General features: G+C 37.7%; 2 protein-coding genes and 2 pseudogenes across 2 annotated transcripts; all 4 read left to right on the top strand.

Moving 5' to 3' along the window:
• The first annotated feature begins 10,084 nt into the window (after nt 1-10,084).
• LOC120144924 lies at nt 10,085-11,766 on the top strand (annotated as a pseudogene).
• Nucleotides 11,767-11,833: 67 nt separating this feature from the next.
• Nucleotides 11,834-12,844, top strand: LOC120144923 (annotated as a pseudogene).
• Nucleotides 12,845-13,223: 379 nt separating this feature from the next.
• LOC120144922 (deoxyuridine 5'-triphosphate nucleotidohydrolase-like) lies at nt 13,224-13,925 on the top strand. The gene has a single exon (XM_039158875.1). It carries the CDS (start codon nt 13,224-13,226, stop codon nt 13,923-13,925), a length of 702 nt encoding a protein of 233 aa, XP_039014806.1.
• An 825-nt stretch (nt 13,926-14,750) lies between these two features.
• LOC120144921 lies at nt 14,751-16,234 on the top strand. The gene is made up of 5 exons (XM_039158874.1): nt 14,751-14,825; nt 14,883-14,961; nt 15,076-15,209; nt 15,392-15,457; nt 15,572-16,234. Exons 1-5 carry the CDS (start codon nt 14,751-14,753, stop codon nt 16,232-16,234), a joined length of 1,017 nt encoding a protein of 338 aa, XP_039014805.1.
• Nucleotides 16,235-23,174: the final 6,940 nt, after the last annotated feature.

Genomic DNA, 23,174 nt, shown 5'->3' with positions numbered 1-23,174 from the left:
TATTATACTCCTGTTTTCCCGTTTATACTTCATATTTTTTTATTTATTTTTCAGCTCACTCGCAGTCATAGCCAGCTTTCAATGGACACCGACAGTTTGAAAGCTCTACTTCTCGGCTCAGCGTGGCTTCTTCTATTTAAGCCCGGCTTTTGTAATGCTGATATTTTATTCTTGGTTCTTCCAAAAAAAAAAAAGATATTTTATTCTTGGGTAAACTATTTTAACGTCACTAAATTATTTGATAGATTCTATTTTAACCAATGACTTAAAAAATATTAATTAAATCACTAAATTTTCAATTTAATTTTAAATAAACCACCGATCATTAATAGAATTTCTGACGTGATAGTTAAATAAATTTATATAATAAAACATTTGATCTTATTTATTAATATTTTCTCTTAATTTAGTTTTAATTTTTAATTTAATTTAATAAATTTCATCATTCAATCAAATGATGACACGTATTACCATTTGAATTGAAAAAAATGATAAAAAAATAGGAAAGGGGGACTTGAACTTGGATGCTTGGGGATTATAAGATCATACATAACCATGGAATCGAGATCAAAATTAAACGTGAGATATAATTTTTAAAAAAAATTGTTGGGTAGCTAAAACATAATAAAAGTGATAGTTAGGATGTTAAATGTGTAGTTTACCTAAGAATAATAAAATATTGTTAATTGAATAACATATAAGATTGAAAGAAAGCAGCTTCAAGTGTAGCCAAGCCAAAGGGGATAACCTGCTGATCTCTCTCATAATTGACCCTGGGACAATAATGGATATTCCATTGTCTAAATGGAATAATAAGGCAATTAGCGCTCTTCTACCCCTGGCCAGTCAGTTACACCTAATAAGTACCATTTCTCTCCATCTTTTGGATGTTATAAGTACCATTTCTTTAAATTGTTCGCTAATCACTTCCTTCTAATGCATCATCATCATTAATATTTCGCTGACCAAGTTGCCCTTCCTTAATTATTTCTTACATAATTTTGTTATTCACACAACTATTCAAATAGACTTGCAAGTGGTACAGACGATGATATTGTTTTTCCTAATTATGTTAGTATTTGTTCTTCGATCCAAAAAAAATTAGAGAGTTATAGTGGCTGTCAAAATTGTCGAGATAAAATACAGATCTTTCTGTACATTTTATATGTATAGAAATATACTTTTTTAGTAATTTTTTTAAAGTAGAAAAATTTATTAAAATAGATTTTTTTGTTATTCAAGTTCCACTTATAATCAAGTAATTTATTTTATAAATAGAGATATGTATTAATCTTTTAAGGGGTGCTATTAAAAAGAAACAATAAGATAATGAAGCTAAGATAATTATAAAATAATATTTGTTTTAAATATTCTCAACCGTTTAACAATGAACATTTTATTATTTTGTTGTAATCGTTGGTGCTTGAACTTGGAACCTCTAGGAATAATATTCATTTCTTTAACTACTTAGATAATTTGGTCCATACGATCATTTTAAATATGATATATATATATATATATATATAGTATACAAAATATATTAATTTAAATTATGATAATAATATACGAATTATTTTTATATTAAAAATAAATAAATTTGTGATGACTATACATGTTCTATAAAAATATATAAAATTTTAAAATAATCTATAAATCATAATAACATCTCGATAAAAAAATTATAGGTTATAAAAATTTTAAAATAAAACCATCATTTAACAAAATTAAAGATTAAAACTATAACTTTAACTTCAAAAACAATCTTCAAATGTAAGAACTAAAATTTTTACCTTTTATATTTAGACTTAAAAGTAATTTTTCAAATAAATTTTTTATCCAAAAAATTATATGTTTAACATTACTTTTAAACCAAAAATAATTTTAGCCCAAAAACAGTTTCCAAATTTAATGACTAAAGAAAGCCGAAGACTCTAATCCCATCATTTCATATATCAATTTAATAAATTTGTTTTATTGTTTCAATCATTCATTGAGATGGGGCTACATAAGGCATTCGAATATGACGTGAGTTTTTCTTTCCAAACTTTTTCCATCCAACAAATCACTAGATTCATTAAATAAGGTCGGGTTCGAATCCTAGCATTTGCCGAATAGAGTAAATTGGATTGGAAGGGTCACCCTCGTATTCTCAGTACTCGATCTGGATTAGTCGATCGGTCAATAGATCAGATACCAGTAATTAATTCAAAAAAAATATTTTATCCCAAAACAATTTAATGTTAAAGTTTGTTGTTAAGTTAGTTAATGAGATACAGAATAGTTAGAGAAATTGTCTTATTGTTGCTGTTATAACTAACGTTAAAAAAAGAGAGAGAGGACATGTTCAATAATTTCACCTTATATTAAAATTTGATGACAGTGATATAGGTAGAATATTTGCGGAGCGGAAGCACCCCACGACTTAGAGAATCTTGAAGCACATGGTTGAAAAACGAGAGCACGTGCATTTGGGATTGGGAACAACTCCAGTTCATTTAGAAACATTGAAACATAAAATAATGTAGCCACATGCCACGTGTCTTGTTTAAAATAATCCTTCGGCTTCCATTTTTTGGTTCTCTCTTCAATCAAAACGCAAAGCACTTGAAAGGGAAACTATGCGTCATCTTGTACAAAGAACAATCGACGCAGCAATGTAAAAGCACATTTGAACATATAAATAGCATATAAAACCTAATTATATCTCACGAACAAAACTCTTTATTATTATTATTATTATTATTATTATTATTATTATTTTGTTAACTTTCTTCTCACTTGTTTTAGATAAGTTCGTCTTTGTTGAAAACTAGGGTTTTCTCTAAAGGCGGGCATTCATGCATTGAAATTAAAGTTTTCACGTATTCTTCTTCTTCTTCGAGGAAAGTTTGGATTCCTAAATATAAAATCCTGTGAGTACTTTAATCTTTCTCTTATCTCTATTCCTGGGTAATATTGAGTTTATTTTTGTTTATACCTGTTTCCTTTCATTAGTTTTCTTTTGTATTTGTTGGTATAAAAATTAGATGTTTTTATTTAAAAATTATATCCTGAAAATGGAGTTTTTTTTCTTCTCGACAAAAAGGAATTTTATTATGAAAACTTATATTATAAGTCTCATTAAAAATCACTCTAGATTTAAATAAAGGATGCTTATATCTTAATTTTTCTGGAGGACTAGGTACGAGGATTAATTGCCTGGAAAATATTACGATTTGCATGAAATATGTTTTTGACGTCATTATATATATATATAGTATCTATAATATTATTTAAATTATCTTAATCTCCTTTACTCGCCAAAATTTGACTATATAAAAGATGAAAAAAAGGGGACGCAAAATATGAGCCAAATAAATTAACATATATGTAATAATAATAAATATAAATAATATTATACGTTAACTTTTCTTTTGGTTTTTAAATTTATAATCTACAAAATAAAGTTATAAATAAAAATAATAATATTTGTATAACTTTAAAGCTCGAATTGAATTAGTGTACAAATTAATTAGATATCATCTTTGTTATGTATGGCTCATAAAAAGTCTTGTTGTGGGGTTACGAATTATGTGGGTTGGGGGTGCGGGGGCGCAGCTCCCGCAGTACGGTACAAGGTTGATTTTATAATTATGTACCAGGGTTTTCTATTATAAATAGAGATGTAACCTAGACCTAAAATATCATTGAATAAAACTTCTAGCGCCGCCTAGGCACCGAGGACGTAAGCACATTGCCGAACCTCGTAAAATTCTCGTGTTCTTTTGTTTTCTTTACCCGTTTTCGTCAACAATTGGTATCAGATGTCAGGAGCAAAATTTGAAGTCGTGAAATTCGATGGTCAGGGTAACTTCGGATTATGGCAAACGAGGGTGAAAGATCTATTGGCGCAGCAAGGGATCTTGAAGGCTTTGCGACCTACAAAGCCGGCGTCGATGGATGAGGAAGATTGGGAAGAATTGCAGCAGCGAGCGGTAGGAACCATACGATTATGCTTGGCGGACGAGGTCATTTATCACGTCATGCATCTATCGTCTCCAGACGAAATTTGGAGGAAGTTGGAAAGTCAGTTTATGTCCAAATCCTTAACGACAAAACTGTATCTGAAGCAGCGGCTGTATGGGCTGAAGATGCAGGACGATCACGATTTGGCGCAACACGTGAATGTCTTCAATCAAATCGTTTCTGATCTGGCTCGGCTTGATGTGAAAATTGAGGATGAAGAGAGAGCGATGATTCTATTGTGTTCGTTGCCTCCCTCTTACGAACACATGGTGACTACTCTTACATATGGGAAAGAGACTATCAACATTGAGGAGATTACTGCAGCCTTGTTGGCTCACAACCAGCGAAAGCAGAATGCAGGGGAAAGCTCTCAAGCCGATAGCTTATATGTCAAGGGTAATCGAGATCGTGGACGGAAGCCAGAGAAGACAGGGTCCGGGAAGCGGAATTCCAGATCCAAATCCAGGGATAAGAAGGCGATTCACTGTTACAAGTGCAAGGAGGCGGGACATATGAAGTGAGACTGTTCGAAGTTGAAAAAGCAGACTGATGAGAAGCGTGATGGCTCATCCAAGACTGTGAACGTGGTCGAGGATGATAATTCTGATTGTAGTGAGGGTGATATGCTTTCTATTTCAACGACACAATTGACAGATGCTTGGATTCTTGATTCTGGATGTTCTTATCACATCACGCCAAATAGGGAATGGTTTTCGACATACAGGCCGGTTAATTCTGGTTCGGTTTATTTAGGTGATGATCGATGTTGCAATATTGTTGGTATTGATGATGTCAGAATTAAGATGCACGATGGCTCTGTTCGGACGTTGAGTGGTATTCGACATATCCCAGACTTGAAGAAGAATTTGATTTCCTTGGGCACTTTGCACAATAATGGTTTTATCCCTAAGGCTGACGAGGATAGGGAAACCATTCGGATTGTTAAAGGAGCATTGACTGTGATGAAAGGCAAGATGACTGCAGGGAATATCTACAGATTGTTAGGGAGTACCGTTGCAAGTGGAGTTCACTCTGTTGAGTCCTATGATAATACGACAAAATTGTGGCATATGCGCCTTGCTCATCTTAGTGAACGTGGTATGGCAGAATTACACAAGAGAAACTTGTTGCATGGTGTCAAAAGCTGTAAGCTCGATTTTTGCAAGTATTGTGTTCTTGGTAAACAGACTAAAGTTCGTTTCAAGACTGCGAAGCACACAACTCAAGGGATTCTTGATTATGTGCATTCTGATGTATGGGGGCCTTCCACGACATCGTCTTTGGGTGGATCTAGGTACTATGTTACTTTTATTGATGATTTTTCACGGAAAGTTTGGGTGTATTTTTTGAAACAGAAATCTGAAGTTTTTGAGAAGTTCAAGCTGTGGAAAGCTGAGGTAGAAAACCAAACAGGATGAAAAATCAAGTGTTTGCAGTCTGACAATGGTACGGAGTACATAGATTCACAGTTCCTACAATTCTGTAAGGAGCATGGGATTCAGAGGCATTTTACAGTGCGCAAGACACCACAACAGAATGGTGTTGCGGAACGAATGAACATGTCGTTGAATGAAAGAGCCAGATGTTTGCGGTTGAATGCGGGGCTTCCCAAACACTTCTGGGCTGAGGCTGTTAACATGGCGTGTTACCTTATCAACAGATCGCCAAGGGCATCGCTGGCTGGGAAAGTTGTAGAAGAGGTATGGACTGGTCATGATGTTAGTTTTGATAACTTACGGATTTTTGGTTGTCCTGCTTATGTGCATGTACCTGCTGATGAGAGATCCAAACTTGATGCAAAATCGAAGGAGTGTATTTTTCTGGGTTACAAGAAAGGTGTCAAAGGATTCAAGTTCTGGGATCCAGTTGCGAAGAAAGTTGTGATTAGTAGAGATGTCATTTTTGATGAACAGTCCATGTTGCAGCAGAAGCAAGACACGACAGTGGTGGATTTCGAGCAGTTTCCAGTTGAGAAACCAGAAACTTCTCAACCGACTTCTGGTGGTTCCACTACGGATGATTTGCAGGATTATAGTCTCGCCAGAGACAGGGTGAGACAGACGAATATAAAGCCTCCGAATAGATTGGGTTTTGAAGACTTGGTATCTTTTGCACTTATTGTTAGCAGTGACGATCCGGTTACTTTTCATGATGCTGTTACTAGTCAGGAAAACGACAAGTGGATGGCAGCCATGGTTGAGGAGATGGAGTCTTTGAATCACAATCGCACATGGGAGTTAGTTCCCCTTCCTGAGGGTAAGAAGCCGATTGGTTGCAAATGGGTATATAAGAAGAAACCAGCAGTAACAGAAAAAGAGGGGGAGAAGTTCAAGGCTCGTTTGGTAGCGAAGGGTTTTTCACAGTAGAAAGGAGTTGATTATGATGAAATCTTTTCTCTTGTGATCAGGCACACTTCAATCCGAGCAGTACTTGCATTAGTGGCTAGTTGGGATTTGCATTTAGAGCAGATGGATGTTAAAACTGCTTTTTTGCATGGTGATTTAGAGGAGCAGATCTACATGCGGCAACCTGAAGGTTTCACTCAACCTGGAAACGAGCATTTAGTTTGTAGATTGAAGAAATCTTTGTACGGGTTGAAACAGTCTCCGAGACAGTGGTATAAACGGTTTGACTCCTATATGATCAAGATTGGGTACAACCGATGTGAGTATGATTGTTGTGTCTATGTTAAGAGCCTTGATGATGGTTCTTTTATTTTTCTATTACTGTATGTTGATGATATGTTGATTGCTGCGAAGAACATGGATGATGTTATCGGTTTGAAAACTTTATTGAGTCAGGAATTTGATATGAAAGATTTAGGTGCTGCAAAGAAAATTCTTGGAATGGAAATTTGCAGGGACAGAGACTCAAGGAAACTACGGCTATCTCAACGGGGTTATGTTGAGAAAATACTAGAAAGGTTTGCGATGAGCAGCGCGAAACCAGTTAGCACTCCATTGGCGAATCACTTTAAGCTCTCATCAGAACAGTGCCCTAAGATAGATAAGGAAGCTGAAGATATGGCAAAGGTTCGTATTCTAATGCTGTTGGCTGCTTGATGTATGCGATGGTATGTACTCGTCCTGATTTAGCTCATGCTGTTAGTCAAGTTTGTAAGTACATGTCTAAACCTGGTAAGCAACATTGGGAAGCAGTCAAGTGGATCTTTCGGTACTTAAAGGGTACTGTGGGACATGGAATTGTTTTTGGGAGTAAGCGGAATAATCCTTTGGTTGTAGGATATGTGGATTCAGACTATGCAGGTGACTTGGATAATAGAAGATCTACGACAGGGTATGTCTTTACTCTTGGTGGAGGGCCTATTTGTTAGAAGTCTACTGTTCAATCTGTTGTGGCTCTATCTACAACTGAAGCTGAGTACATGGCAGCGGCTGAAGCTGCAAAAGAAGCTTTATGGCTTACTGGTTTAGTGAAGGAGTTGGGTGTTCAACAAGGTGGAGTTCAGTTGCTTTGTGATAATCAAAGTGCTATTCACTTGGCTAAGAATCAGGTGTATCGTGCTAGAACTAAACATATTGATGTAAGGTTCCACAAGATCAGAGAGTTGGTTGCATCTGTAGAGGTTTTGTTTCAGAAGGTACATACTGATGAAAATGCCGCTGATATGTTCACCAAGCCAGTTACGACAGACAAGTTCAAGCATTGCTTGGACTTGTTGAATGTTTCGAGTTGTTAAAGAAGCAAGGTAACCCAACCCACATTGAAGTTTCCAAGGGGCAGGATATTCGCCAAGGTGGAGATTTGTTATGTATGGCTCATAAAAAGTCTTGTTGTGGGGTTACGAATTATGTGGGTTGGGGGTGCGGGGGCACAGCCCCTGCGGTACGGTACAGGGTTGATTTTGTAATTATGTACCAAGGTTTTCTATTATAAATAGAGATGTAACCTAGACCTAAAATATCATTGAATAAAACTTCTAGCGCCGCCTAGGCACTGAGGACGTAAGCACATTGCCAAACCTCGTAAAATTCTCGTGTTCTTTTGTTTTCTTTACCCGTTTTCGTCAACAATCTTAATTGAGAAACGATGAATATAATGTTTTTTAAATTATAAAATAATTTAAATTTAGTTTAAAAACTATATTTGTAAATAATTTTGAGAAAAAGGATGTACCGTTATCTAATATATATGGAAACTTCCATTCGTTTGTAAAATATATTAACATATTTTCATTTAATTCATTTTGCTGTGTAGAAAATATAAAGTGAATTTTCAATAGCGCTTCCAACTAATAAGTACTTCAATTTTATATATAGTTTTTAACTTGCTTTCTTTGGCCATGTTTCCATCAACCGAGGGTGTTCTCCTTCGTTTTGCTAAATGTATAATCTCCTTTTTCTTTTTCTAGTGAATGACCGACGAATATAGTGTTTTGAAATAGGTATTGAAATATGTCATCAAAGTTCGAAAACTCCCTAATTGATCAATAGAAGGTTGTGGAATTAAAAGAGAACTAAAGCGACCGCGTTTGACAACTCGTGGCTTGAAAAAGGATTTGGTAAACGCTTAGACGCAGCAGTTAGAACCGAAAGGGCAGAAGCTGCAAATGAAGCAGTTGATAGTTTTCATAATGATAATTCTAAGCCTGTAGTTGAAAAAGCAACACCAACTATTACCGAAAAAGTCAAAGTAGTAGTGGAAGATCTTGATGGGCTGAATCATAAGGCTGATAATACTGATTCTGCGGCTGCTTCTGGTCATGCAATAGTTGAAGAAAGGGACGGTGGAACCAGATCATTTGCAGAGCTCGAAACTAAAAGAGGATGTGAATTCTAACATGCATACGAAGTGTCAAGATCTAAAGCCCCATGTTGAGAATGAGGGTCCAAAGCTTGATGAGAAAGATGTAAAGAATGATTTTGTTTCTACTAATTCTGTCAGTTACTGAGAATCATGGACAAATGATAATATGATTGACTATAATGTCAAAATAAGCGTAGATGTTATGTCGGAGACGGTGGAACTGAATTAATCCAATGGTTCAGGTCATGGAGTTGCTGAAGAAAGGGACATGTTGGTGGAAGATTGGCCTGTTATTCAGGCCACTGAAGTTAAAACTTTGATACCCGAGGTTTCACTGAATGGATAACATTTTCAGATCTTGAAACAAGAAGAGAATGTGAATTCCAATATGGAACTTGAAAGTCGAGATCCAATGCTCCGAGTTGAGAATGAGGGTCTCAAGGCTCAGTTGGAGAATGAGGATGACATGCATGGGTCTTTTGCTATGAACAATCAGGTATATGTAATTAGCCCAATTTTAGGGTTTCAAGTGAAAGCTGATTCAATCTCCACTGATCCTATGTCAATCACCGAAAAGTCTAAGTTAAAGGATAATATATTTGATGATATTAAGTCAGAGATAAAGGAACCATATTCATCTAATGGTTCAGGTAATGGAGTTGTTTAAGGAATGGACATGTTGGTGGAAGATGAGATTGTTATTCAGGCCACTGAGGTTAAAACTATGATACCCGAGGTTCCATTGACTGTACAGAATTTGCAGAGCTTGAACTAGAAGAGAATATGAATTCCAACATGGAAATGGAATGTCAGGATCCAATGCCCCAAGTTGAGAATAAGAGTCCCAAGGCTCAGTTTTGAGGATGAGGATTAAATGCATGGCTCTTCTTCTATAAACAATCATGTATCTGAAATAAGCAGTATTATAGGGTTTCAAGTGAAAACTGATTCTATTTCTACTGATCCTATGTCAAGTACTAAAAAAATTGAACTAATGGATAATATAATTGATGATAAGTCAGAGATGGAGGAACCATATTCATCCAATGTTTTAGGACAAGGAGTTGATGAAGAAATGGGCATGGTGGAAGATGCACCTGTTATTCAGGTCAATGAAGAAAGGGACATGTTGGTGGAAGATGAGCTTGTTATTCAGGCTACTGAAGTTAAAACTATGATACCACAAGTGCCATTGATGCAGAGCTCGAAAAATGAAGAGAATGTGAATTCCAACATGCAAATGGAGTGTGAAGATCCAATGCCCTGAGTTGAGAATGAGGGTCCCAAGGTTCAGTTAGAGAACGAGGATGAGATGCGTGACTCTTTTGCTTTGAACAATCATGTATCTGAAATTAGCCCTATTTCAGGATTTCAAGTAAAATCTGATTCTGTTTCTACTGGTCCTATGCTAAATACTGAAACAACTGTACTAGAGGATAATATAGTTGATGATAATATTAAGTCGGAAATGGTGGAACCATGTTCATCCAATGGTTCAGGTCATGGAGTTGTCAAAGTAAGGGACATGTTGGTGGAAAACAAGCCTGTTATTCAGACCATTGAAGTTGAAACTATGATACCCGAGTTACCATTGATTGGACAACATTTTCAGATCTCGAAACTACAAGAAAATGTGAATTCCAACATGAAAATGGAAGGTCAAGATGCAACGCCCCAAGTTGCTAACGAGGGGTCTAAGGCTCAGTTAGAGAATGAGGATGACATGTATGGCTCTTATGCTATGAATAATCAGGTATATGAAATCAACCCCATTTCGAGTTTTTAAGTAAAATCTGACTCTATTTCTACTGATCCTATACCAATTACTATAGAGATTGTTCTAAAGGATGATATAGTTAATAATAACATTAAGTCGGAGATGGTAGAACCATATTCATCCAATGGTTCAGGCTATGGAGTTGTTGAAGAAAAAGACATGTTGGTGGAAGATGAGCCTGTTATTCAGGCCCTTGAAGTTGAAACCATGATACCTTAGGTACCATTGATTGGACAACATTTTCAAAGCTTGAAATAAGAAGAGAATGTGAATTCCAACATGCAAATCGAGAGTCAAGATCGAAAGCTTGAGGCGGAGAGTGATGATCTTGTGACTCGGCTAGAGAATGAGGATCATGAAGATGACACGCATGAGAAAGTTAAAAATGTAGTAGATAATGGTGGTAGTGAGATTGAGAAGGATAGTGGGTTGAAGTTTAAAGAAGATAGTACTGATTGTGATGATGCATCAGGTGATGGTGTAGTTGATGAAAGTGACATGTCGGTGGAAGATAAACATGTGGAAACCGAGGTACCACTGGTTGTAGAACATTTACAGAGCTCGAAATAATAAGAAAGTGTGAATTCTAATACCGAAATAGAGTGTCAAGATGGAAAGCCACAAGTGGTGACTGAGGTACCACTGATTGAGGAACATTTGCGGAGCTCGAAACTAGAAGAAAATATGAATTCTAATAACCAAATAGAGTGTCAAGATGGAAAGTCCCAAGTGGAAAATGAATGTCCAAAGTTAGAGGTGGAGACTGACGATACCAAGGCTTAGTTGGAGAATGGGGATGACATGCATGATTCTTCTTTTTTGAACAATCAGGTACCTGAGTTTAACCATGTTTCAGGGTTTCAAGTAAAGTCTGATTCTATTTCTAATGACTCTATGTCCATTAATGAAAAGATCGAACTACGGGATAATACAATTGATGAAAATGTCAAACTAAGCCAAGATATTAAACTGAAGATGGTCGAACCATGTTCATCTAGCAATGTTGTCCCAAATAATGATGAATCACAACCAATGGATGATGATGGACAACCACTTAGGAACATGGCATCTGTTGATGAGATAGATGAAAATAATGATACAACTGCAGACATGAACAATAAAGATGACAGTGAAGAGATGGGGTACCCTTAAATTTGGATAGAAGTTCAAGTGATGACTCTATGGAGGAGGATTTGCCTGAAACCATGCAAATATAAGAAGACATTGTGGAAAATGAAGCACTTATTATCAAGGAGTTGGAAAATCATGTTCTTGTTGTAGGAGATGGTTCATCATCAGAAAAAAAGGACGTTTGATGAGAATAAGAGCCATTCTTCCTTTCCTTCTGCGAAAAGAAATCTTCAAGGTAAGTGATTTGTAATTGTAACATTTTCATGAATATGGCAATTCTCACAATATTTGCTTTTCTTTACAGATGAAGAAGCTATTGAGAAAATGAGCCTAAAACAAAGGCACAAATGCAACTATGATTATTTACAAGTTCCAGAGTAGCAAGCCACTAATCTTACACCAACTCAATCCAACTTATCTTTATAAGACTCCGCAGATACCGAAGATATGCCCACGCCCAAGGAACGAGATGGTAAGTTCTCGCTTCTCAACCAAATATAAGAAAGAACTTTGGTAAAATTCCATATATATGCTCCTCAAAAACACGTGCATGGAATCTTTCCAATCAATTGTTTTGTTAACATTAAAAGGATTTTTTTTAGTTCCACCTTCTCAAAGGCCTCCGACCATTCCCTCAGAGTTGATAATTTCATTCGTCCTTTTACCTTGAAAGCTGTGCAACAACTTTTAGGCAAAACTGGGACTGTTACAAGCTTCTGGATGGACCACATTAAGACTCATTGTTATGTTACTGTAAGATATGAAAATGTTTTGTTTCAACTCCCATTAACTTTTTTTGTTTTTGGCATTTGTGAAATCACCATTTTTGATGAAGTATTCATCTGTGGAAGAAGCAATAGAGACATGTAATGCCCTTTATAACCTGTAATAGCCAACTAATGGTGGACTTCTGTTGGTGGCTGAATTTTTGGATCCTTATGAAATTAAAACACTCACTTCTCTTCCCCAACTCTCAGGTCATCAACAGGTTTCGCCGCCTTCGGAGAAACTGCTTCCCATTCCACCGCCGTCACCGCCTTCGGAGGACCAGATTCTCCTGTGGTCACACTAGATTACCTATTTTGGAAAATCAAAGCAACTCCTAAGATCTACTATTTGCCTCTTTTGAAAGAACAAGTTACTGCAAAGCAAGCCACACATTAGATAAACAACAACTGGTAATCAGGCTATAAATTTATCATTGGTTGCTTCTCGGATTCTTTCTGATTATTAGTCTGTATGTTAAAGGTAATGGCATGTTAGCATGATGAGTCAGCAACAATGCACATGCTGCTCATACTGTTGTGTGCGTGTACTTAGTTTACATGGTGTGTTAGTTAGCAGCCTCTTGAAGTTGTTAGTGGTAGTTTAGGTTGTTAACATCAGTTGTGCAATATGTTAGGCAATCTGTTAAGCTTATGTTAGTTCTTAGAAGATGTATATAAATAGCAGAAGCATTGTATCTCAACACAGTTTTTCACAATCATAAATGCAAGTATAATTATCCTTCATCTCTTTTTCTCAATATGGTATCATTCGCCAAATGGTCCTGACCTTGTTGTTCGTCCGCTGCATCCTCCTCCTCCTCCTCCTCCGTTACCACCGGCTTCCGTTTCCAGCGCCGGTTAAAATGGAAGGCCGCCGACGTACGGAAACTAAACCAGTATGTTGGAATCATTCGTTTCTTTTTTGTCCGTTCTCAAGATCTCTCGCGATAGCCCAAGTAGATCTGATTAACAACAACCCTGAAATCAAAGAGTCATCCCCTAAAGTACCAAAACTCAGTCAAAACGAAGTACATGAAGTTATCCAAGGTTCAGTCACGCTCTTGAAAGTAAAAATACTCTCTGAAAAAGTTATTTTGTCATCTAGAGGCTCTGCTCTTACCGTAGGCTACGATCTATCAAGTGAAACGGATACCAAAGTGCCTGCTAAAGGAAAAACATTGATTCCTACTGATCTAAGCATTATAGTACCTGAAGGAACCTATGGTCGTGTTGCACCAAGATCTGGTTTGGCTTGGAAGCATTCCATCGACATGGGAGCTGGAGTAATCGATGCAGATTACAGGGGACACCTTGGTGTGATTTTGTTCAACTATTCGGATGTTGACTTTGAAGTGAAAGTGGGTGACAGAATTGCCCAATTGATTATTGAAAAGATCATTACACTCGATATTTTAGAAGTTGAGGATTTGGATGCTACCATTAGAGGGGCTGGGGGATTTGGCTCCACTGGTGTTTAAATCTCTGGATTTTAGGGCTCGTTTTAGAGGGCTAAGTTTGGTGGACGGCTCTGGTTAAACAAAATGATTTTCTTTTTGCTTATGGATATTTTCTTTTGGAAGAAGCCATGAATGCTTAATGATGTATTCGGTAATAGGCAGAGCAATGGAATTTTCCTGATGGGTAAATGGTGTAGCGTAGTATTTTTTTCTGGTCTTGTATAATTGAAAGAGTAATGAAGAAGAAAGAAATAAAGGTGAATAAGAAGAGTGAAAGGAAGCATCGACACTTTCGATTCAAGAAGAACAAAAGGAAGCATCGACACTTTCGATTCAAGTGAACGGAATGAAGCATCCGCACTTTCGATTCAAGTGTTCATCTTTTCATCAAGAAGGTTGAATGTTAGAAGTTAGTTGTAATTAGTTTTTAGAGCTTGCTGTAATAGTGTGTTCAAAGTGAGAAGAGAAGAAGAAGAAGAAGAATAAGTAGAGGGAATGTTAGCATGATGAGTCAGCAACAATGCACATGCTGCTCATACTATTGTGTGCGTGTACTTAGTTTACATGGTGTGTTAGTTAGCAACCTCTTAAAGTTGTTAGTGGCAGTTTAGGTTGTTAACATCAGTTGTGCAATCTGTTAGGCAATCTGTTAGGCTTATGTTAGTTCTTAGAAGATGTATATAAACAACAGAAGCATTGTATCTCAACACAGTTTTTCACAATCATAAATGCAAGTATAATTCTCCTTTTCTCCTTATGGTATCAGTCACTAAATTTCCTGGGAAAATATGCTTCGTTGTCCCTGTGTAAATAGTCATCTCTACAAAGACTGTGTTCTTACTCTCCATGCTGAGTATTGGTGGCTCTTCTCCTTTCATGGAGTTTGCTCCAACAAATGCCAAAGCATTCTCGAATAAAAAGGTAAACATCGTTCTTGATGAAACAAATTTTCTTCTTTGAAAACAACAAGTGTTTCAGACGGTGCGCAACCATCGCCTTGAACGGTTCTTGATGGGAACAATGAGGTCGCCGCCTGAAACTGTGGTATGTGATGATGGTGAAGTTGTACCGAACGAGCTATATGAAGATTATATTGCTCAAGACAGCGCCCTCGTGTCATGACTGCTCTCCACAATTAGCTCTCAGCTCCTACCTCAATTCGTGGGTGCAGAAACTGCCTTAGTGGTGTGGAGCACGGTGCTCCAGTTCTTTGGAAACATGTCCACGACTGCAGTTATCAGCCTGCACTACAAGCTGCAATCTCTCAAGAAGGGTGATGACTCCATGAGAGTTTACCTCACACATGTAAAAAAGTGTGTGATGCCTTAGAGTCGTGTGGCAGCGTGGTGTCTCAAGCCGAGCAGGATGCAAGCATACTAAAGGGACTCCCTCGTGAGTACCAACCGTTTGTTGTGGTTGTAACAACCACACGTGAGTCGTTGACACTTGATGCAGTGTATACCATGCTGATGGATGCATAAACGCAGCTAGCTAGGTTTGGTGATCAGCCTGAGGTACTGCCAATTAGTGCAAATGTTGCTCAAAGAACTGGTGTGAGCAGATCTTCTACCTCTAATTACTCCTATGATCATAAGTCTTCTCGGCCGCCAGCTAATTTTAGTGGTTGATCTGGTGGACGAGGCTGAGGATGTGGTCGACACATGTAGTGTCAACTCTACGGGAAGAATGGCCATCTTGTAGACAACTGCTGGCACCGCTTTGATCAAGACTTTCCTGGGGTTACATCTAGCAGTAAAGCATACTCCAAGGATCAGACTGGAAATGCATATTATTCTGTGTGTGAAACTAAAGTGACTGAGTGTGAGTGTTGTAATGCTCAAAATAGTGGGTCTCAGGTTGATTCGCGTCCTCAAGCTCTTGTCTCCACAGCAGCTCATGAACGGTGGGTGGTAGATTCGGGTGCCATATATAATGTCACACCCGATGAAGGAGTTTTCAGTCATAAAGATGACTATAACAGGCCATGTAAGCTGGTAGTTGGTAATGGAGTGGCTTTAGACGTTAAGGCTGTTGGCAACACTACCTTGTGCTCTTCCTCTCGAGCTTTGTTATTAAGTGATTTGTTACATGTACCAAAAATAACAAATAATCTTCTATCTGTCTCAAAGCTTGCTAGGGACAATAATACCTTCTTTGAGTTCCATGCTCATGAATGTTGCGTTCGTGATGAAGACACTGGCATAGTGTTGCTTCGTGGGAAAGAAGAAAATGGTTTGTATTCTTTTACTGTAGATCCTCAAGTTACTGCTCTAGTAGCTGAAGCAAGTCCCTTACCTGCATCCCGCGACCTCTATGAGTTGTGGCATTGAAGATTGGGGCATCCATCACATGATAACTTAACTAGAATATGTAAACAGCTTAATGTAAATGTTTCTAGTTCAATAAATAAAACCTGCGTTGCTTATTACATGGGGAAAAGCCACAAATTACCGTTTTATGATTCAAACACTGTGTATGACACTCTGTTTCAACTTGTCTTCATGGACTTATGGGGGTCTACACCGGTTCTATCGAATGGTTTTAAGTACTATTTTACTTTCATTGACCCGTGTACTCGGCACTCTTGGCTTTACCTCTTGAAGGATAAGGCTGAGGTGATCACTGCATTTGGGTTGTTTCAACAACTAGTTAGAAATCAGTTCAATATGCCTATTAAAGCTGTCCAGAGTGACTGGGGAGGAGAATACATGAGTTTGTCAACATGTTTGCTCAAGGAATGCTTTGTGCATCGTGTCACGTGTCCATACACGTTCGAATAAAATGGTGTGGTGGAGCGCAAGCATCGACACATCATCGAGCTTGCTCTTGTACTTCTTGCTCAAGCGTTTATGCCCATTCGATTTTGGTCCTATGCAGTAGTTACTACCATACACTTGATTAACATGTTACCAACTAAGATATTGCAAGGAGTGTCGCCCTTTGAGAAGCTATTTGGCAAGAAACCTGAGTACGAGTCGTTGAAGGTATTTGGCTACCAATGCTTCCCACACTTGCAACCCTTCCTTAAACACAAGCTATAGTTTCAATCACAGTCGTGCATTTTTCTTGGATACAGTCCTCATCATAAGGGATTTCAGTGCCTCCCACCTGATGGTCATATATATGTATCGAGACATGTAGTATTTAACGAGTTGCATTTTCCTTTTGCAGGGAATACTCGTACAGAGCACTCAGTTCACAAAACTGGTCCACAACCTCAGTCGCTGAAGGTGGTCACTGATATAGGAAAATTTAATATAGGTGGTGCTTCCACTTCATTAAATATAGAACACGAGTCCAGTGCTGGAAGAGGTGCCTCAGTTGAAGTTGACTTGGATACAACACCTGAAGGTGTGCTGAGTACAGCACGTGATGCGTCGTCTACATCAAATGACAGTAGTACATCTCCCACATCGACAGATAGTAGTAGAGGTGTTGCTTCCCACTTTGCTAATCCAGCTCATCCGTTGAGTACAGGTCATAATGACTCTAATAGTGCTGAGATCAGTATTTCAGTGCAAGCTCAAGAACATCATATTCATGATGAGGTCACTGGAAATAAACACTCTATGCTTACACGTAGCAAATGCGGTGTTTTTAAGTCAAATGTGTACACCAGCTTTTTTAATGACACAATACCCACTAATGTTCGAATTGCGTTGCAATCACCTAATTAGAAGTTTGCTATTGATGCTGAACTTGGGGCGCTACACGACAACAAGTCTTGGTCTCTTTTTCCCCTGCCCAACGGTCGTGACGTTGTAGGCTGCAAATGGCTTTTTAAATAAATAAAAACCCAGACGGGTCTGTGCAACAGTATAAAGTACGATTCGTTGCCAAAGGGTACTCATAGGTTCCTGGGTATGATTTCAAGGATACGTTCAGCCCGGTTGTGAAACTTGTCACATTGAATGTGGTGTTTTCTCTTGTTGTTAGTAAGAACTGCCCTCTACGCCAAGTTAATGTAAATAACGCATTCCTGAATGGTGACTTATCTGAGGAAGTGTACATGCAACATCCTCCTGGGTTTGAAGAGTTTGCTGCGGATGTATCACCACTTGTGTGTAAGCTGTACAAAGCGTTATATGGGCTTTGCCAGGCACCCAGAAATTGGCATGACAAGCTGAAGGTCTGTCTTGAGTGAATGGGGTTTGTGGAGTCTTTAGCCGATGTGTCACTCTTTGTGAGATGAGTACATGATGATTATGTTTTTGTCCTGGCCTATGTGGACGACATAATAATTACTGGGCAATGTAAGGATGATATAGAGGGAGTAGTACAGTCTTTGAAAAGAGATTTCTCGCTCAAGGACTTAGGTGAACTAAGTTTCTTTCTTGGGGTTGAGATCAAACGTAGCAGTGGTAAGTTGGTTCTCTCGCAGAAGAAGTACATTCTTGAGCTCCTAGAAAAGGCGAACATGTTACATGCCAATTCTACAGCTACGCCAATGGTTGGGACAGTAAAACTGCTGCATGAAGCAGGGCCCTTACTCTCAGATGCTCGTGAGTATAGAAGCTTAGTTGGTGCACTTCTTATTTGTGTCACTCGCCCTGATATTGCATACAGTGTGAACAAGGTTGCGCAACACATGCATGCGCCATGTGAGTCCCATATGGCAACAGTGAGGTGCATACTCCGTTACCTGGCTGGCACCCTGGATTATGGCCTCACGTTTCTTGCTGGTGAAGCAGGACTGAAGGTTGTTGCGTTTGCTGATGCAGATTGGAGAGGTGATGCTGATGATCGAATGTCAACATCCGGCCATGCTGTGTTCCTCAGAAAATGCCCCGTGGTTTGGAGCTCGAAGAAGCAAAAGACCGTTTCCAGGTCCACCATGGAAGCGGAGTACTGTAGTGTAGCAGACACAGCCGCAGAAGTCACCTGGATCAATGCACTCCTACTCAGTCTAGGTGTAAAGCAGTGTGAGGAACCAATTATCTAGTGCGATAACACCAGCGCCATCGCAATGAGTATGAACCCAGTTTATCATGCACATTCGAAGCACGTTGACACGAATGTCCATTTTATTAGGGAAAAAGGTTGCAGCAAAAACACTGCGTGTTAGTTATGTTCCAGCCAATTATCAGGTGGCAGATGACCTTACTAAACCACTAACTAAGGCTACATTTTAAGTCTTTCGAACAGAGATGTGTGTCCTGCCTTGTTGAAGAAGGAGGAGAAAGTAGAGAGAATATTAGAGTAACTACTCTAGGTTGTTAAACAGTTAAGGTTGGTTAGGGATGTTAAGGTTATTAGTAGGCAGTTAAGGTGGTTGTAGCTCAACTAAGGTTCTTGTAAAACTGCTATAAAGGCAATGTAATCGATATGCTTAGTAGAATGAGAAAAAACGTTTATGTTCTTCATTTCTTCAAGCTATCTCTAGCTTTCTAACATGGCAAGAATGGTGTCACATAATTACCCCTTTGTAGTTTATATTGCTGTGTTGTTTAATGTTTGTATTATATATTCACTGATGCAAAGGGTGTTATTAGTTTATAAGTTAACTATGTTACGTAATCACGTACGCATGCATGGTATTTGTACATAACCAGATTTAAATTTGGTAATTCAAAAAGTTCTTCAGCTTTATCTTTGTGTGTTTGGTATCATTTTTAGGGAATTTAATTGGCTGGGAGAATTATTCACATGATAAAATGTATTATTTTTTATTTAAAAAGTAAAATATTAAAAATTAAGGTGAACATTTAAATAAATCGATTAAAAATTAAGTTAGTCAATTCAATAATTTTCATTTTATTCTTTTAATATAATTTAATTTTTTTAATTGAATAAACTAGGGTTGATTTAAGTGATAAGCAACTTGATATCGCTTAAGCAAGTCTCGGTTTCGCATAAGATCCCCGTTGGGAGACTTACCCACTAAAGTTAGATGTGCGACATGAGTCTATCCGGATTAGTCGACACAAAATTTTGAAAATTAAGAGGGCAACAAAAAAATAAAAAAAAAATCAAATTGATTCGAATTGAAACTTCTTGACAACGTGACTAAAACTTCAAACTAAAGTAATAAATGGGGTAAATTATATCATTCCTCACTTAATTTTACTCTTTCTTCTATTCTACTTAACATACTTTCAATTTTTTAATTAACTCATTAAACTTTGTGATCCTTTTTTTATCACTCTAGATTATTTTATTATTATTTTTGTATGATGTGGCATTTTTATTATTATTAAATGTAAGAATAATTTAAAATAAATAATAATAATAATAATTATTATTAAATTTAAAAAGACTTAAAATAATCATCGCCCGCCATCGACCACCATCGGCCATTGAATTTTTTTTATTAAATAATAATAAAAATCACACATCATACGAAAATAATAAAAAAATAATTCAGAATGACCAAAATATAAGTAATTCAAAAGTTCAATGAATAAATTAAAAAAATTGAAAGCATTGTAAGTAAAATAGTAGAGAAAATAAAGTTTAGTGAAGAATGATGTATTTTATCCTAATATATATTTCAGAAAAGTTTTAAACTTAAAAAAAGATAAAAATAAGATACTTTAAATATGATATAACTTGATTTGATAACTTAGTAGTTTAAAGCCTTGAATTTACCATTTTAAAAGGAAAAAATCTTTTATATAATTTAACGTTTTTATTAATCCTTTAGAAATTTTTATAAATAATGTTTTTATAAAATTTATCTCGAAACCATTCACTCTGAGATGCCCAAAAAGAAGAAGAAGATTACCTCCTTACTTCTCCACCAATTCAATGTTGTTTCAATGCTCAAGTGAAGAAGAAGAAGAAGAGAAACAACGTACTTTAAAAAATAATTATACACGCGAAGAATGAAGGCTCTCTGGGCGCAAGTTAGCTGGACTAATGGGTCCTTAGTATCTCTTCTTTGCTTCTGATTGTTGCTTCGAATTGGCTTACCATCGTCTTCTTGGTTTGTTTTTTTTTTATTTCATGGATTCGACGTCATCGGGCCTAGACTGGAGGAAATTATTTGTGGGCTCGAATGAGCAAGCTCTTGAATTCTCCCTGAGTTCCAGGATGGAGTTGCAACTGTCAAACCTCCATCTGAGGTGATTGAGGAAGGATTAGCCGAATGGAACTTTGCGCTAGTGGGAAAATTTATTGGTTTAGCTCCAAGCTTTGGTTCAATGCAACGAATCATCGAATCGATTTGGGGGAAATCGTCGCATGTGAACGTTAGTTTGGTTGACCCTAACCTTTATGTTTCTCATTCTTAAATTCTGATTTGAGGGGCTGGATCCTTGAAAATGGTCCCTGGCACGTTCAGAACAAGCCTCTTGTTCTGAGGAAATGGGAACTTTGCGCTAGTGGGACAATTTATTGGTTTGGCTCCAAGCTTTGGTTCAATGCAACGAATCATCGAATTGATTTAGGGGAAATCGTCGCATGTGAACGTTAGTTTGGTTGACCCTAACCTTTATGTTTCTCATTCTTAAATTTTGATTTGAGGGACTGGATCCTTGAAAATGGTCCCTGGCACGTTCAGAACAAGCCTCTTGTTCTGTGGAAATGGGAATCTTGTTTGCAGAACCTTAATTTTGACCTATCTTGTATGTCGATTTGGGTTCAACTCTACAACGTTCCATTGAAACGTTATTCTTAAAGGGGCATAAGTTACATAGTTAGTGCTTTAGGTAACCCTCTGTATATGGACTCCATAACCGCTTCTAGGATGAGGCTTGGGTATGCCAAGGTATGCGTTGAGATTGAAGCTGGAGGGGTTATACCTAACATGATTCATGTGATTCTAAGAGATGAGACTTCTGTGAAAATTAGAGTGCACGTGCCTTGGGTCCCAAAGTGTTGTGTTAAGTGCAAAGTGTTTGGGCATCAGGTTAATTCCTACATTGAGGCTGGGCAAGCTAATGTGAAGTCCAAAGAAGTCAAAGTTTAGAGGAAAAGGGGTGTAGTTAGCACTCTTGAATCTGAGAATAAGGTCAGCTCTTCTAGGCATATTACTGATCAGAATGAGATATATGTGGATATCTCTGTTCATAAGAAGTTGGTTGTGGATACCTCTGTATCCAATGATGTGCCTTGCAGTTCAAAGGGTGAGCTCACCCATGGGTTAATAGTGTTACCAATGATAAGATAATGAGTAAGGGGTTACAGGTTGGCACTGTTGTTGAGATAACTGTGCAATCATTGCAATATCACAGTGATGTTAGGGAAAATGCTACCATGAAACATACTATTAATTCCTCACTGGATCAAACTGTAGTCTTGGCAGCTGCTACTGAAACATAAAAGAAGGTGGATTCCAGTCAGCATGAGAATGACCATGCTACTGAGGAAATTGGGTTAACTGCCCTTCAGGAGGATGCCAAATCTGGTGACTTCCCCTCTCTTCAAGACTCTATAAAGAAGAAGATTTGGGGAAGGAAAAAAGATATTGATGGTTCCTCAGGCAAGGCAGAAATTTTGGTTGATGGATCTAAGAAAGCTCGTGCTGCCTCTGTGGGAGTGGCTATGCTTCTTAATGAGATCAAGGCTAAGAAAAAAGGACCATATTGATAAAGCTAAGTGTAATATGGTAAATTTGTGCATTGGTAGTGGTGCGCCTGCTATTTTTTCTTGATGATAGTTAGTTTTTGGAATTTCAGAGGGATCAATAACCCTCTGAAGCAGTTGAAGGTGTTATGGAGGTTAGACTCTCTAGAGGTTGATGTCATGTGTCTTATGGAGTCTCGGATTAGAAGTGACAATTCTGCCAAGTTCATTTCTTCTCTGTCTGGTGATTGGAACATTGCTGAAAATTATGATGCTGTTGAAGGAGGTAGACTGTGGGTTTTATGGAAAAAGCATTTGTTGCTCTCTGTGTTGAGGAAATGTGATCAGACAATTTCAATATTTGGAATTGTTTGAGGGAATAGGACTGCAATTACTGCTATATATGGCAGTAATAATGGTGTGGTTAGAAGAAGACTTTGGGATCACCTAAGGTCTGTTGAGAATGACATTGGGCCTTCCTCATGGGTGATTGGAGGGGACTTTAACATAACTGCAAGGGCTGAAGAAAGCTCTGATTTTGATGTTATGGAAATGCACTCTACCCTTGACATGAAGGAGTTTAAGGAGTGCTTGGAGGACCTTGACTTGATGGATCATCCATTCTTGGGCCCATGTTTACTTGGTCAAATAGGCAGGAAGGGTCTTTTTTGGCCAGAAAGTTAGACATGATCTTAGTTAACCCTCAGTGGCTGCTGGACTATCTTGAGTCCTTTGTTGAATTCAAGGCTCAATGTGTCTCTGATC

The sequence above is a fragment of the Hibiscus syriacus genome, unplaced genomic scaffold (assembly GCF_006381635.1).
Source record: "Hibiscus syriacus cultivar Baekdansim isolate YM2019G1 unplaced genomic scaffold, ASM638163v2 tig00110890_pilon, whole genome shotgun sequence".
Classification (NCBI taxonomy): domain Eukaryota; kingdom Viridiplantae; phylum Streptophyta; class Magnoliopsida; order Malvales; family Malvaceae; genus Hibiscus; species Hibiscus syriacus.
This window is presented reverse-complemented; position numbering and strand designations above follow the sequence as displayed.